The sequence below is a fragment of the Sapajus apella genome, unplaced genomic scaffold (genome assembly GCF_009761245.1).
Source record: "Sapajus apella isolate SASKATOON/1434 unplaced genomic scaffold, GSC_monkey_1.0 scaffold25, whole genome shotgun sequence".
NCBI classification, from domain to species: Eukaryota; Metazoa; Chordata; class Mammalia; order Primates; family Cebidae; genus Sapajus; species Sapajus apella.
In genome coordinates, this window is record NW_022436965.1 from 25,880,240 (window position 1) to 25,896,054 (window position 15,815).

Below are 15,815 nucleotides of genomic sequence, written 5' to 3' on the forward strand. Positions count from 1 at the left end.
AATGGCCTCTTTCAATGTTTTAATTATTTATGAACAGTAATGATCCCCAAAACACTGAGATAATTTATATTGGCTTTTGATCCTAGAGGTTTTGATTAATGATACCAACTTAGTAATCATTTATCTTATATCAAGAAAATTAGATTGAAAGAACAAATCTGGTTATTAGAATATTAGATTCCTAAATAAAACTGCTTTATCGTGGGGGTGGAACTCGGCTCCTACGTTTATCCCACTTACAACTGTTCTAAAGAGATCACAATTTAACAATGTTTTGTGAAGGTCATGGAGTAAAATTAAGCCTAATCATGAGAGTCTAGACCCAAGTCCTCATTTAAAATGTCCTAGAGCTCAGAGGTGATGAGGATTAAGAAGAGAGAGACTTGGTTGTGTGGCTGTCCCATAAAAAACTCATTTATATAAAGAAAGCGGGAGGGCCTGGGCTGCGGAGACTGAGCATTATTGCAGTCTCAGGATGCACGCCAGCCTAACACAGACTGAATTAAGTGAAGTCCAGGCAACTTCAGAGCAAGACCAGCAGTCTTTTCTTTCTCCATTGATTTTTATTCAAGCCAAGTGATGAAACTGCTCTCTTCTTCCTTTTTTTTCCACTAAAGTTGCTGCTTTCAAGGCGTTATGACCTTTGAAAGATGGGCTGAACTGCTAGAGGTGCTCAGACTACAATACAGTTCTCTTCACAACTGATGCCATTTAATTTTCTTTTTACAAGTATTTTATCACACATAGGACATAACTTGATAACCATCATAATATATTTTTATTGCTGAGTGAATGGGTAGGAATGTTTTTTTAATCATCATAAGTTTATATTTTTCATGGGCTCATTCTGTTTTCCTGGAAACCAGAAGAACAATATGGTAGACAATGATTCCATCTCTCCGTGCCAAACCTTGACCCTGTGATTTATCTACCATGACCAGTGCTGAAAAATGTCCTCAGAAAACTCACATATTCTGAGAAATATTCTCAGAAAACTAAAAACATAAACTTATTCTCAGACACCAGGTAAGAAATGGGTTTGAGGTCATTTCATTCTAATCTTTATTATAATGACTGAGTCTGAATTCCAGTTTTCATAGTTTTTATTGGTTTGTGTATGTGCAGGCAGTCTGAGACGATATTTGTATTTGAAAGGAATAGCTCCGTATCAAACAAGACAACTCTGTAACCACAACGATAAGGGTTCCCCAGTTAATTCTGGGCTGAATTCCCCAGAACTGGACTAATTAATATGAGGACATAAAATCCCAGTGTCTCACATGTTTGGATATGCCAGAGACCAAGATGCTTTCCTCCCAGTGAACAGTCAACTCATATGTTAGAGGCCTATTTAAATAATCCTTTGTTGGACAGCCCCATAAACAGTCGTCCACGCCACATACACCACAGCTCTGTCCCATACCCCATCACTTCTGTAGGAATGATATAAGACTATAAAGAGCAAGGGTAACAAAGCCCAGAACTCGCACTGTTTATACAGAAAGGGAGATCCATCAGTAGCATGACTCTTTAATCATTGTTATTTACAATTTATCATCTGACAGACTTACAGAGAATAAATAAAGAAAATATACAATTGGTATCACGTTTCCTTTTCTAATACAGAGAATCTTTACGTATTCTATTTGGAATGTCTATGATAGTTTCAAGCAGAATAAATCCATTTGCTCTTTACCCCTTGACATGACACATCATCTTCCAAAGCCTGCAGAAGGAGGCCCAGATGTTTCCTCATCACAGGAAGAGTGCACCACATTGCTGCAGAAACTCAGTCCTCAGAAAAAGTCACCAGACAACCAGGTAGAAGAATAGGATATCATGAATAATAAAGGACATACAATGGATAGGCTAGATTACAAACTCTTGGTGTGTTTGCAGGGATCCAACTTGCAATTGTGTCCAAGCTTCTTTTCAAGTAAACAGTTTTTCACTGAAATTGATTACCGTATCCCATTGCGCTTCCCCTGAATCTCTGCAAATTCTTTCTTGGCATGTAATTGTGATTGTGGATGAGCATAGGCTAGCTTGGGACTCATATCATTTTCCTGCAAGGCACCTGACATTGTTGCATGTTGTTGACAAGATGTCTACAGGAGAAACTAGATAGCTTGTTTCAAATAGGCTGGATATGAGGTTAGAGTCTGGTCTCTGCTTTTGATTCAATGTCCTATGGAGAACTACCTTTCATTGCTGCCTGAATGCCTCAAAAAATTAAGCATTTCTGTAAATCAAGTACACCATCAAAAAGTATACAAATGGAGAATGTACTTCACCAGGTACCAGTCTGAGCATTTTTTTCTCTTTCTTCATTTGAAAATAAACTCTCCATGTTACAGTAAAACTATTCTCCCTGCATTCACTCTAGAAAACTGGATGACAAGTTTTTGTTTCCATCTTATATTCATTAAAAAAAACAACATTCGGCAAATATTTATCAAGTGCTCACAATGACCTAGGAACTTAATAAGACGTCTACACATTGTTATAATCTTGTGACCTAGGGGACTGAAAAATGTCAATCACAAAACTCAAAACTGTAATCCACAAAACTGGAGTTTCAACTTCTCCCCAGGTTGCTGCCGTGTTTGCAATTAATTTGGTCTAAAGTGGTTGTTATTCCATTTAAGAACAGCTATTGAGGCAAATGAAACCTCTCTACCACTCTGAAAACAGTATTTTATCAAACATTAGGAGTCTATATCATTGTATTCTATTATCTCCACAAGCTATTCCCACTGCCATTAACTAAGTGCCAGCTAACTCTCGACCAAAATACTGTTTTACTCCAAACTCCTCATCTTGTCCCCAGTACTAATCCTACTCATTTGTTGAAGCTCTGGGAAGCATCTAGAATATCCTACTGTATCTGGTTTTCTAGCCAACAAGCTATGAGAAAGCTTTACTGTCTTGTGTGTTGCCTAATCTTCCTAAGTTTTTCTCGGATTGTTTCAGATGCCAAACAGCTAAACAAATCAGAAAATTTAGAAGCAGTGAAGGCAGGTTATTGCTCATGATAAGGGAATACATTAATTTGTTCTAATATTGTAGACTTTTATCCAAATAGTGTCTTTCCTGTTGTATCCAAGCAAGGCCATATTACGAATCACAAGAATTAGAAGTATCCAGCAACTAAATGAATATGTGTGGAAAAACTGGTGAAATCAAAAAAAGGTCTGTAGTTTAATAGCATTATGCCAATGTTAATTTTCTGGGTCTGAAAATGGACTAAATGAAGTGTTATAAATGGGGGAAAATGGATCTAGGGTAACTTATTGTGAGCCTCAAGTTCTTTCAAAATAACAATTTTTTTAAAAATTATTTTGAATTCAACAATTCCCCACTGCTCTTTGGCACCAAGCAATACAGCTAATTATAGCAGAAAACTCAAAATTCCAGAAATCAAATCACCATTAACCAGTCTCTTTCCCTGTCAAGTCACTTCTTGAAAACATTTCCTATGTGGAAAACACATTCATCTGTTTCTGTAAAAATGTTAAATTTCTATGCAGAAGGATTTCCCAGCAAAAATAAAGATCTGCATCTTCTTGGAGATGCAGAAACATTACGGACCTACTGTATGCACTGTCGGAGGACAGAAGTCTTACTAAAAAGAAAAGACTAGGATGGCAAATTCCAGGTCTATAAATTCAACTTACAATCAAAGACATAGTAGCCACATATTGTAATTCTTTTTTTATTATTATTATTTTTTATTTTGTAGTTTTGGGCAAAACATAACACTGTTCTGTTTTAGTATACTTCCTTGGAACATCTTCATCTTTTTCCCTCTGGCAGACACTCCCCTTCTATTCTCCTTTACTCAAAACATATGGTTTAGCCCCACACCATGGCTTTCTTGTGGGAAGCCTGGATGGGACTAGAAAAACACATGTTTCCAACATGGTGCATATCTGTTTGTGCAGATATCAGACACAATTTAATCTTCTCTAACTTATGCCTATTGTTTTGATGTTTGCCTGTGGTTATTCTGGGCACAGCAATGGTGGGCGTTATAGAAAATGAACTTTATTGATAGAGAGGAAAGATAATAGAACATGAAGATTCATGAACTGTGATAAGCTCCCCATCTCTGGGTCTTCATTTTCAAAGCAGCACTTGGAAAACCAAGCCCAGTTCAGGCAAAGGGTTGATTTTTTCTCACCAGCACTTGAAATGGTCCAGAATACACCTGGTGCTCAAACCGCCTTCCTCACCCCCTTCTGAAATGAAAAGGTCATTCCCTGATGGTTGCTATGTCTTTTCCAAGAGGAACTTCCCCTTTCTTAAAATGCTGAAAGACTCCCTTCCATTTCATACACTGAACCTGACTTCATTTCTTAATAAATATTTTTATCATCTCTATCATCCAGAATTTCTTCTTTCTCCACCCATATTTATCTTTACTTCAAGAACCTTACTTTTCCTAATCCCTTTCAAAGCTCCTTCTTGCTTCAAAATGGATTTCCAATGGCTCCAGCTACCCCTGTTTCTACCTCGCTCGACCTGTCTCCCTCCCTGTGTCTTTCCTGTGCATTCTCCATTGCCTCTTTTTATGTAGCCTCCTTTCTAGCCCTGACCTTCCTCCCTGTTCAGTCATATGCACATTCGCGTATCCTTTTTTCTTTCACCCCACTTGCATACAATCCTCTTCGTTATATAGTCTTATATACTTGCAAGTGATCTTTCCACAACATTAAAGCCACATTTTGCTCCTCAGGCACCTCTTTGCACTCTAGATGTTTTCTGATCACATACGTGTCTGGATAGCACATCAAGTTTCAGACCTAGCTATCAGCACATTAGCCAGCAAGAATATAAATTTAGATCTGACAATCCCAAAACACAATCTGCACATAAAATAATCGACATATATCATGAAGAAGATAACTTACTGCAAAGGTAATAAGGCCCTACAGTTTTTGATCATTTTTTTTCTATCTCCTTTTCCAAATAAGTCCTAGCCTCATTCTTCTAATTCAGATTTAAACTACTTTTAAATTCTATACATACTAGGCCCTTGCAATGTATTCTGTTGGGTTGCTTAGATTTGTGCTACTAAACTCTAAAGGCATGACTAAGCTAGAAACTAAACCTGTGTCTGTAACACAAAGGTCTCAGTGCCAGAAGTTGAAGCATTCCTCACCCCAGAAAAGAATACATATACGTATGACATGATAATACATATTGGGCAGCCATCTGAAACAGATTACTTCTATGACTCAAGGCCAGAAAAATTCAGACATTGTGAGTTCATTTAAAATATGTTTTGTTTTTTTTTTTTTTTAATTATAGAATAACTCAGTGAACTGGGGCAGATTCTTAAAAAAGAGTAAGTGGAGAGATGTTAGGCAAAGGAAGATAAAATAATATTATTTTCTCTTGCTCTATAAGAAGTCATGGCATGATCTGGATGTAGCCCTACCAAAGGCATGTGGATAAAGAAGAATAAGCTGCCGGTCCTGAGCTCAAGTCCCTTTAATCCTGATGAAGCTAATACTTATCTTGAAAGCTGAGTGTTGCAGGGTCCAAGGTATCTAGCCCTAAACATATCAAATATGATAATGTATTTGGAAACATCTGGTAAACCTAAGACAATACAAATGTCATATGTTACTATTACTACCATTACAGTGATTTCTTCCATGATCTCTTTGGCTGACTACAGTTTTCAGAGCAAGAAATGACCAGATTACTAAATCCATCAGTTATAGATCCAATTATCCAGTGAATACTGGACATATCAGAACCAGAAGGGTTCTGATATTTAATCTAATTTCCTCAAAACCATTTAATCTAATTTCCTCATCCTATCAATAAGAAAACAAATGCAGAAAGACCAAGTGATTTAGCCAAGATGACACACTTGGTGTGAAGCAGAAAGAGGATCAAAGCTCCCAAACCAATGCTTTCTTGACTCTCAACTTAGTGATTTCTCCAAAGTTTGTCCTGGGATAGACTAAAGCCCAAAGACATAAGACAACTACGGGGGAAAGACATTTGCTAGGATCAGAAGATGACCTGAAAAATGGATCCTGTGGACTTAAGACTTATGCTTATGCTGTGGCCTGGAGCAATGTTGAAGGCTGAATGGGGAAATACTCATGTTCCTGAGAAACTTGTAGAAGGTAAACTGGTGAAGGCAACAGAGGCAGACCCAATGGGTCAAGGGTATTCCTTCTCAGCGTGGGAAGCTGATTTGTAATGTTGTCTTATTTCTCCTCAATGGGAATGAAGAGTTCCTTTTTCCAACTTCCCACTAAATCTGAGGATTTGTGGAGTGTGAAAGCTCAGAATTTGCTCTGAGAAGATTCCTTCTTGACAGTGGCTCTGTTTCCATAAATTCTGAAGCCACAGCCTTTAGCTTTCTTTTCTGCAAGTCATACCATCTCAGAGGCAAGAGGGTACACACACAGCAGTAGCAACAGATGCTCATCCTGTGCTTCTCCAGAATCAAGGACACTCAGAGTTAGAAGGACATTAAACATTGTCTCGTACCACCGTCTACTTTGTGTTTGAAAACTTCAATTTTCCTTGCATTATTCTTGAGCCTATATCCTAACCTCTCCAGTGACAAAATTTTGACTACCCACCTCTGGTTGGCAGCCCATTTATCCTTCTATGTTCTGAGTGCTTTGTTCTCCTCAATAAGGAATGAAAATCAGTCTCCCTGTAACTTCTCCTCATTAGTACTGAGACAACTTTTTTGGGGACACTCAGAATAGATCTATTCCCTCTTAGACAAGGCCATAAGGTATTTATGCCTGAGAAATTCAGCCCCAAGTCCAAAGATCCCACAGAGGCTTCATCCTTGAAAGAGCTAGAAGATTTGGACAAGATGAACTCAGAAATCTACCATCAAGATATCAAAATATCAGCCTTTACTGATTAAAAACTCACATTCTCACTAAAACACACACATGAAAATGCCTGTACAAGACAAAGAAGAGAACCCTCTAATGAAATCAAAATAAATGGCGGATAGCATGTCTGTTATGTGTCCTCTATTGACCTTCCTTCCTATGTCTATTATCTATTCAAGAATCCTTCCATACATGAGGTACTTTTTTTTTGTAAATGACAATTCCCCTTCCTACAGTCTTGTAGCAGACATTCTTTCCTATCAACATCCCCTGTTGTTTCATATATGGACTTCAACCCTGACTGCTGCCCATGAATGAACAAAATACCCATTTCAAGAAATTGGGGGTTTTCAAGAATATATCATTCACTTTAACAGAAGGGAGAAATACAAACAGTGAGACATGTCCAGAGGCCAAATTAGAAAACCACCTGTGATTAGTTGCTGAATTCTGAGTCCTCAGATTTTCCACATCTATCGAGTGTTTTCCCTACACTTCATCTCATGTTTCCCAAGACATTAGTTTCCTTCAAGATTTTCTTTCTGAAGATTTGTTTAGAGTGACATGGAAAAATATTGTAGAATCTGCACATTTATAAGCACAAGAATAATTAACCTTTATAAATTATCTGAATTTTCTAGCCTTTGTTGTCCAACACTTTGGTATATCAAGTAAGACTTTCTTTTACTAGATTGTATCTGCCCTAGGCTTTTTTTTTTTTTTCTTTTTTAGTTCTTTAATGTAAAAAAAGAAAAAATATATATGAATCATGGGTAGGGAGTGGGGGAGTAGAGTGGGAGAGACCAGGAACAGAGAGCAAAGCAAACAAGCCTCTGTCTCTCAGGTTCATTAAATGTCCAGATGGAGTGGCGTAGGTGTGGGTGAGTGGTAGGGAGGACCTGAGCCGTAGGAATGTGGCCAGGCACTGACAGCGTCACTCGTCACCTTGTTGAAGGAGCAGAAGGTGAATTTCTTGGAATGAGGGACGGTGCTTGGTATCTCTTCTCCAGCAGCTGAGCATCAGCTTATACACAGAGTCAGGGCAAATGGCTGGTTGAGGGAGATAAGTCTTTGGGAACAAAAATAAAGGAAAACAAAAAAGAGAGAGAATATTAGGAAGGTAGGGGGAAGGGAAGCATCTTTGCATCATGGTTTGATTTGCCCCCTGCCTTGAATTTGATAACTGAAATGGGCATGGTGTCCATTTTTCCTACTCATTGAAGTTCTGAATCATATCACCCCTTTTCTAAGCTATTCCCTTTGTCTTCTGCAGTTCTCTGGAGCAGAATTTTCTGATAGGCCGTTATGTGGTCCCTACCTTCATATAAAAGATGAAGCAACCAGAAAGAGACCAAATCTTCCATTTATGGGCAACCCATGTTGAAGTTCATCTTGGCTGAGCCAATCATGACAGAAGCAGAAAACATTTTTCTTTGGCCCACTCACTTATCTCGTGTACTCAGGAGTAAATTTTCCCTTTATGATAGTAAGAAGGCAATTGCCTCATAACCAAGATAGCTAATTTAGACTCCCCTCTGCTAAAATATTTATGGACTATCAAGATAAAATTGAATTCTGAGACCTCTCTCTTATTTTTAATATGTATAATGTATTATCCCCTGTCAATCTCTTATCTATCTTTGGCTTGCTTGGATCTATTTAAGCTACAGAAGATCCACTTTTTGTTGTCTGGAAGATCCTTCCCCAGCTATTATCCTTTTCTTGGTGAAGATGTCATAATCCAAGGATATGCTATTGCCAGGCCACTTTGGGGAGGTGCAGTGCTGTAGTTACTGGCAAGCTTTCAATTCCAGATCTTACATTGTTCTTGAGCCTGTATCTCAACCTCTCCGGCGACAAGAGTCCCCACCTCTGGTGGCAGCCCATTTATCCTTGTATGTTCTCAGTGCTTTGTTTACCCAATAAGGAATGGAAATCAGTCTCCCTGCTGGCTTAGGTTCCACAGGAATTTTAAACCTAAGCTACCCCAAAACAGCTTGGAGTAGGAATTGAGTTGCCTGCGGAGCTTGGGAACCCATCTTTCCCTGAGTCCTGAGATGCCACAATACTGGACCCAGAGATGCCTTCCAAGAGCAACAAATTCAGGATATATCTGCTCATTTTTGGACATCCAAGTCTAGAAACATTGCTTGAGAGTTAAAACCAACCCCATTTCTTACACTCAGCTATATTTTTAATAAATGCTAATACATCTCTTTTACACTTACATTTTTCGAACCAGAAGAAAAACCACATGGTCTAGATTAAGAAATAGATAAAACATGAGAGATAGGACTTTATTTCCTGCTATCTTTGAGTTGGGGAGGAACCTGACATGATTCTTTATGCTTTCCATGAGTCAATGAGTTGACACATGGATAAAGCAAAGTGTATGGATGCCTGGGGAGGATCCTGGTCTTTCACATCATCTGGATAGTTAGTGACAAAGACTATCATCCAGATAGTCTATCTTCCAGCTCAGCCCACTCCTGCTAAGTCAGAACTTTCCATTCTCCATCCTTCAAGGGTACACAGGTCCGCATCCATTCCCCCAACAGTTCTTACCTGCCTCCCTTGGTCTCGGAAGAACTCTCCAGTATTCTCAATAACCTGTTCATCTGACAGCTGGGAATAGGGCTGTTCCTGGCAAAAGGTGAAAGTCTCCCACAAGGTAACCCCAAAGGCCCACACATCACTTGCCGTTGTGAACTTGCCCTATTTAAGTAAAGAAAAGAATGGGAAATCAGAATAACCTGTGCAGAACAAGAACCAGTTAGATTTCATAATCTGGGGTTGTACCCTTTCCTCTACCACAGGGAAGGAATTCTGAAACTGCCAAGATGTTCATGGAGTATTTAGAAACAGCCCATTCTCTCATTCACATTATCTCAACTTAGTTCTGTTTCTCTGGGTATGAGATCCAAGAGCTGAAAAAAGTACAGCCATAAGCTATCTGACTCTGCGACTGAGTGTTAGGTCAACCTCTCAATTATAGGGTAGCTTTGGGAAAATGCTCCTGAGAAAGGCCAAATCTGAGTGGGAAGTCAATCGTTTTTATGTTAGAGACAGAAGAATCTAGTTTAAGTGCCTGGAGTGAATCCAGGACTCTCATTTACCAGTTCAGTGACAATCACTGTGTGGAAAGATAGACTTCAACAAGTGACAGCAATGAGAGTCAGGTATAATTAGTATGCATTGATTACTCATATGTTCTACTCAATACAGACAACAACACTGTGAAGTGGATATTATTTATTTTTAAATGTGTTTTTTTCCTTTGAGAGATGGGGTCTCATTATGTTGCCCAGCCTGGAGTACAATGGCTAGTCACAGGTTTGATCTCACTAACTGATCAACACGGGAATTTTGACCTCCTCTGTTTCCAACCTGGGCTGGCTCATCCCTTCTTAGGCAACCCGGTGGTCCACTGCTCCTAGAGGTGACCATATTAATGCCAAATTCAGTGAGGACTCTCAAAAGGCACAGTGCAGTGCAGCCCAGATTTTGATCCTCCTGCCTCAGCCTCCTGAGTGGCTGGGACTACAGGTACACACCACCATGCCAGCTATCCATATTTTTTAGATCAAAAAAATTAAACAGGAGAGGTTTCCCAGAGTCGCCTGGTTAATAAGACCATTTGTAGTGGAAAAACTGTATTTGAACCAAGGTCCTCTGAATGTCAGTCTAATATATTTTCAACATCACACAATACCTTTAGAGAGAGTAAGGCCTAAATATCCCATTAGAAATGTGTAAAATATACAATTCACATACGTAGGTGAAAAAGATCTTTATAAGGCTTTATGTAAACTGGTGCACATCACAGCATCATTCATAATAGCAGGAAATTGGAAAGTACTTAAATATCAAATTATAGAGGTATTATTAAGTTACAGGATATATCTACATAATGGAATATTACACAGTTAATAAAATGTTAAGTTAAAAATAGAGATCAAGAATTGTATAGCATAGTGTCATCCCAGTTATGTAATATAGATTACATATATGTACATATGTATAGAAATGTGTGCATAGAAAAAATAGATGTATAGAAAAAAATCCTCAAAGAAATATACCAGAACATTAATAGTGGTTATCTTGGTGAGTAGAAGGGAATAACTATACATTTTTTCATTTCAAAATTATTCACAAATTTTATAAGAATAGGAGCAGGAAATAAGCAGATTAACCATAAATGAACAAAACCAAATTGGTCTCAGACTTTTCTCTGCAATGTTACACAAGACAAAAGATAAAATAACATATAAAGGACATTGTAGGAAGTAAAAGTGTATAGTCTAATGAATCTATAAATCAGCTGGGTGGTAGTAAAATCAAGAATTAAAAAGTCTCAGGTATGCATGGACAGAAAATGTACCTCTAAGAGAGATATTTGGAAAAAATTATTCACTTATGGTATGGAATATCAAGAATTGAATAAAAATTATACAGCAAAGAATGATGAACTTAAAAAGAACATGTTGAAAAGTATTGAAATACAATTATAGGGATTAGTCTACATAATTATGAGAAACATGCTTATGAAACTAACGGAGAAGAAAATATTTTGTATAGATAACATTTCTTTAAATGATAAGGTTTTTAATACCTTAAATTAAGAACAATCACTAGAGACAAATGATAAAGATAATAAATATCTCATACTTTTTAACTGGTCTCCCTAAATTTTTATAAGTGTGTTAATTCTGTAACAGAAATAGGCAAGCATTGAATAATAAGAATTAGTACAAAAAGCATGCCGGGTGTGGTGGCTCATGCCTGTAATTCCAGCACTTTGGGAGGCAGAGGCGGGTGGATCACCTGAGGTCAGGAATTCAAGACCAGCCTGGCCAACATGGTGAGACCCCCATCTCTACCAAAAATACAAAAATTAGCTGGGCGTGGTGGCAGGTGCCTGCAATCCCAGCTACTCAGGAGGCTGGAGGCAGGAGAATCGCTTGAACCCGGGAGGCGGAGATTGCAGTAAGCCGAGATCATGCCACGGCACTCCAGCCTGGGTGACAAGAGCAAAACTCCGTCTAAAATAATAGTAATAATTTCAAATCAGAGAAAATATTACAGTCTATTGAGTTTGCCCCCTGCTGTCTCAGGTTCATCTCCACATGTCATGCATGCCAGCCCACAAGCCAGTTGCTAGGTAGGGCTTTAAAATGCTGAGAACTCACCAGCAAAATACTCTCCCAAGACATCCAGCGGATAGGGAGCACTGCCCGGCCCTGGATCCGGTAATAGTCACCACTGTACAGGTTCCTGCTCATTCCAAAGTCAGCTATCTTGATTGTGTAGTTCTTACCCACTAGGCAGTTTCGTGTGGCCAGATCTCGGTGAACAAAATTAAGAGAGGAAAGGTACTTCATGCCAGAAGCAATTTGGGTAGCCATAAACTTCAGGTTGGTGTAACTGAGGAAACAGACAAGAAGACAGAAGGTAGCCTATGGAAACAGGAAGATGTGAAAGGCATACCTTCTAAAATTGGTATCAACAAACCAGGGTTGAAAGCTCAACCTTTCTCTATCCTTGATGGGTCCCTTGCATTCCCCCATAGGGCAGCTGCTCCATTGTTCCCTGCACTCTAACTTCCCCCGCCATCCCAGAACAGTGGCACACTTTATGGCTCACTGCTCCCTATTTTCAGATCCCAGGTTACTCTCATGACCACAGGGAAGGAGAGATGAAAGACCTGGCTTGTTTACCTGACAGTGGGTACATTGCTGGAGGAAGAATTAGGGGGCTCATGGCGGGATAGAAACTGATTGAGATCTCCATTCTCCATGTATTCAGTGATCATGCAGAGAGGATCATCAGTGATACACACAGCTAAGAGATGGATGATGTTGGGGTCCTTGAGTCGGGACATGATCTTTATCTCCTTAAGAAAATCATTCCTTGGGAGGATACAGACAAAGACAAACTCAGAAGTTGCCAGAGTCAGAAACAAGAGGGAGAAGAATACACACCAAGGTCTATTCCTAGACATTACACCAAATCTCTTTTCCCTTTGGATAACTTTTGAGAGGACAGAGAAGTTGACACCTGGACCTGTCTCCTTCTATTCCTCCTGAAATATCACGGACCCTTATTCAACTGTCATGTTTTTGAGAATAAGACCTGTGACCTATTCACATTTTTATCCCTCATAGCTAACAAAATCCCTGCCACACAGAAAGTGATTAAAATAGGCTGCTAAAAACTATTCAGCAAAGTAAAACGTTTCACTGAAAATCGTATCGTAAGTGCATGAGGATATTTACCTTTTTTAAAAGCCATGGAGTCACTCTATTACTAAAGTGGAGAAACTTTGTATGATGTAAACAACCATGCTTTGGCTTATCTGATGACTCTTTATTTTCTCCTACTGACTTTTCTTAATGCGGTATGAACCATCAGTCAGTTGCAACATGTATTTAGTAGCCTGTCCAAAACAGAGCTGTTTAAAGGCTGTAGTGATAAAGTCATGTCAAAAGAAGTATTCACTTGACCAAGACTAATAATTGTTTGAGTACATGGTGACAGACACCGTCGGGTCATAAAGTAGCAGTATTTGGGTTGGTGAGGCCTCTAGCCCACATTCCGAAAACTATTGGAGCAGATCAGTTATAAGTCCTCCAAGAGTTTTCTAGGAATCCTGGACTGAAAGTCATGCTATGTCAATATAAACCATTGATATTAATGAAGTCCTGATGCAATACCTCCCCTGTTTCATTCTTCCTTCTGTCCCAAACCAGGAGTTTCCATGGCTTGGAAGGGTCCACAGTCATGGCCAGCCATCATTGCTAAGGACACAGGTGGAGGAATGGCAAACTTCACTGATCAGAGCAATGGAGAAAGGCTTTGTCATATCCTGTGTCCTGTGGTGTTGCTTTGTTTTGTTCCCCCTCGTACCACTTTCTCCAATCATGTGCTAAGATTAATATAAGAAATATTTCATCTCTCTATGAGATCCAGGAATGTTGTTTTTTATTTTTACCAGTATCTTACAGATTGAAATTCTCAGTTAAATTTCTAAAGCCTCCACAGTTTCATTTCCTCACCTTTCTTTCTTTTTTATCCTACATCCTATCCATTGCAAGACTTTTAATGAAGTCTATCACCATTCTTGGAATTTATGATAATTTGGAGAATAATAAACTTTTATCACGATGAATATCAGTGAGACAAGTCAAGACAACACAAATGGGAAAATGCATATGTTATCCAGGTGTGGAGATTTCTCTGGGACACATACAGCCAGCTTTCAACCAGCATGCCTCTCTGGGTGAGGATTAACTCACCATCATTGTAATGGAAAGGCTGTCGGACAAATGGAGTGTGGCTGGAAACTGCAATTTATGTAGAAAAAGATCCAAGAGATTATTAGCCAGTTTGGAAAACTGCTAGAGAATCGTGGATTCCTTTTGCTCTGAGATTCATAGATAATTTTCCAAATAGAGGTAGCTTCTCATTTTGAGGGTTGCTGGACATAGAAGAAAAGGAGCATAAAAGAGAAAAAAGGAATGAGAAAATAAATAGAAATGTGAAAAAAGGCGAATGGAAGAGGCCTAGCAAGAAAGACATGTGTGATTGTGAAAACTTTGTCAAGAGGAGGTAATGACATGCAGGAGTATGTCTGTGTGTAAAGACTGAGGACATATACATCTAGACAGCTGTGCATGTTGGGAAGTACAGTGCTTGTGCACAGGAGATTAGGAAGTAAATATGTGGCAAGTACAACAGAAAATGTACCTTTGTGTTTGAGAGAAATGGAGAAAAAGATGAGAACTGCTGAGCCCATCAGAATAAGAAAAAGGGTAACAGTGGAATTTTCAGCTCACTGAAAATTGCTCAGAAGTATCCAGGAGTATTCCTGGTCCTAAAGATGAAATGCATAAAAGAAAATTCAAAATGTAGACCACAGACCTGGCATTCTTGTTGGCATCTGCTCGGAGCATTTTCACGGCCACCAGGACAGGCTGGTTGGCACTGACATCTAGGGCAAAATCTTTGTCTTTGAACTTTTCCATTCCCTCCACTTCACAGAGATGAACCTAGACAAAAGTCATCTAGTCTCAGCATCATCATTTCTCCTGAAGATGTCTCAGTACTCTTGCTGGGCATTTCCTGGAGATAAACTAGCTCTTACAACTCAGGCAAAATGATCAAAAGACCAATAAGAAGATATGTGTAACATATCTATGATTCAAATAATTGATAAGATTAAAAACAATGGTAAAGTACCCAGCTAATATGCTACTTTCCTGACTTAGAAATATACATTGATTGGAACATTAAGTGAATGAATGAATCAATAACAATATTATATGACAGCATAGCCCACTATAAAATGTCTTTTATTACAAATGCTTGAATTTTGATTCATTAGTCACTGGATTATGTAAAACATAAGGCAATTTCCTAAAGTAATCCCTTAGTATGGGGTTTAGCATTATAAGCAACTCCTGTGTATTATTAACAGCATAACAGATGTGGGTTTTCAATCCAGGGGACATGTAACACCATGAACAGATAATATGGGCCCCTCCACCTCTTGCAACACCAGACCTATCCAAGAAGAGAACATGAGATCCACGCTGAAAACCAATAACACATCTTAGCAAACCAACTGTTCTATTTGGAGTTTAGATGGCAGTGGTGAAGAGTTCCTATTACAACTCAAAACATTGCTTTGAGCTCCCAGAAGGTTCGTGTAACTGATGCAAGAGTGAAAAGTTTAATAATGCATGCATCACTCTGAGGGCAACTGAACAGAGTACTCCTCCTTATCTTAGTTGGTGATTCATTCCCTAGCAGCTGATTCTGGGACCAAAAGCAGGGGCGAGGTTGTTTTTCATCATTTTACATGTAACTTCCATTAAAGGGGAAAAAAACAAAGTGGCTATTGAGCAGCAGGATGTTCCTGGACAGTTCATAAAA

The 15,815-nt window shown here is 38.8% G+C and overlaps 1 protein-coding gene across 3 annotated transcripts in view; it reads right to left on the minus strand.

Annotated features, from left to right (window-relative positions):
* Positions 1–1,470: 1,470 nt before the first annotated feature.
* DDR2 (discoidin domain receptor tyrosine kinase 2) overlaps positions 1,471–15,815 on the minus strand; it is a 150,865-nt gene continuing 136,520 nt past the window's right edge. For 2 of the 3 annotated variants that reach the window (XM_032291559.1, XM_032291558.1), the window contains exons 14-18: positions 14,802–14,929; positions 12,599–12,790; positions 12,071–12,305; positions 9,447–9,596; positions 7,816–7,950 (exon numbers count right to left, since the gene is read on the minus strand). In XM_032291559.1, the coding sequence (XP_032147450.1) occupies positions 7,816–7,950; positions 9,447–9,596; positions 12,071–12,305; positions 12,599–12,790; positions 14,802–14,929 (840 nt within the window). Of the gene's footprint in view, positions 7,951–9,446; positions 9,597–12,070; positions 12,306–12,598; positions 12,791–14,801; positions 14,930–15,815 lie in introns of all 3 variants that reach the window. The other variant, XM_032291557.1, reaches the window with a different exon arrangement.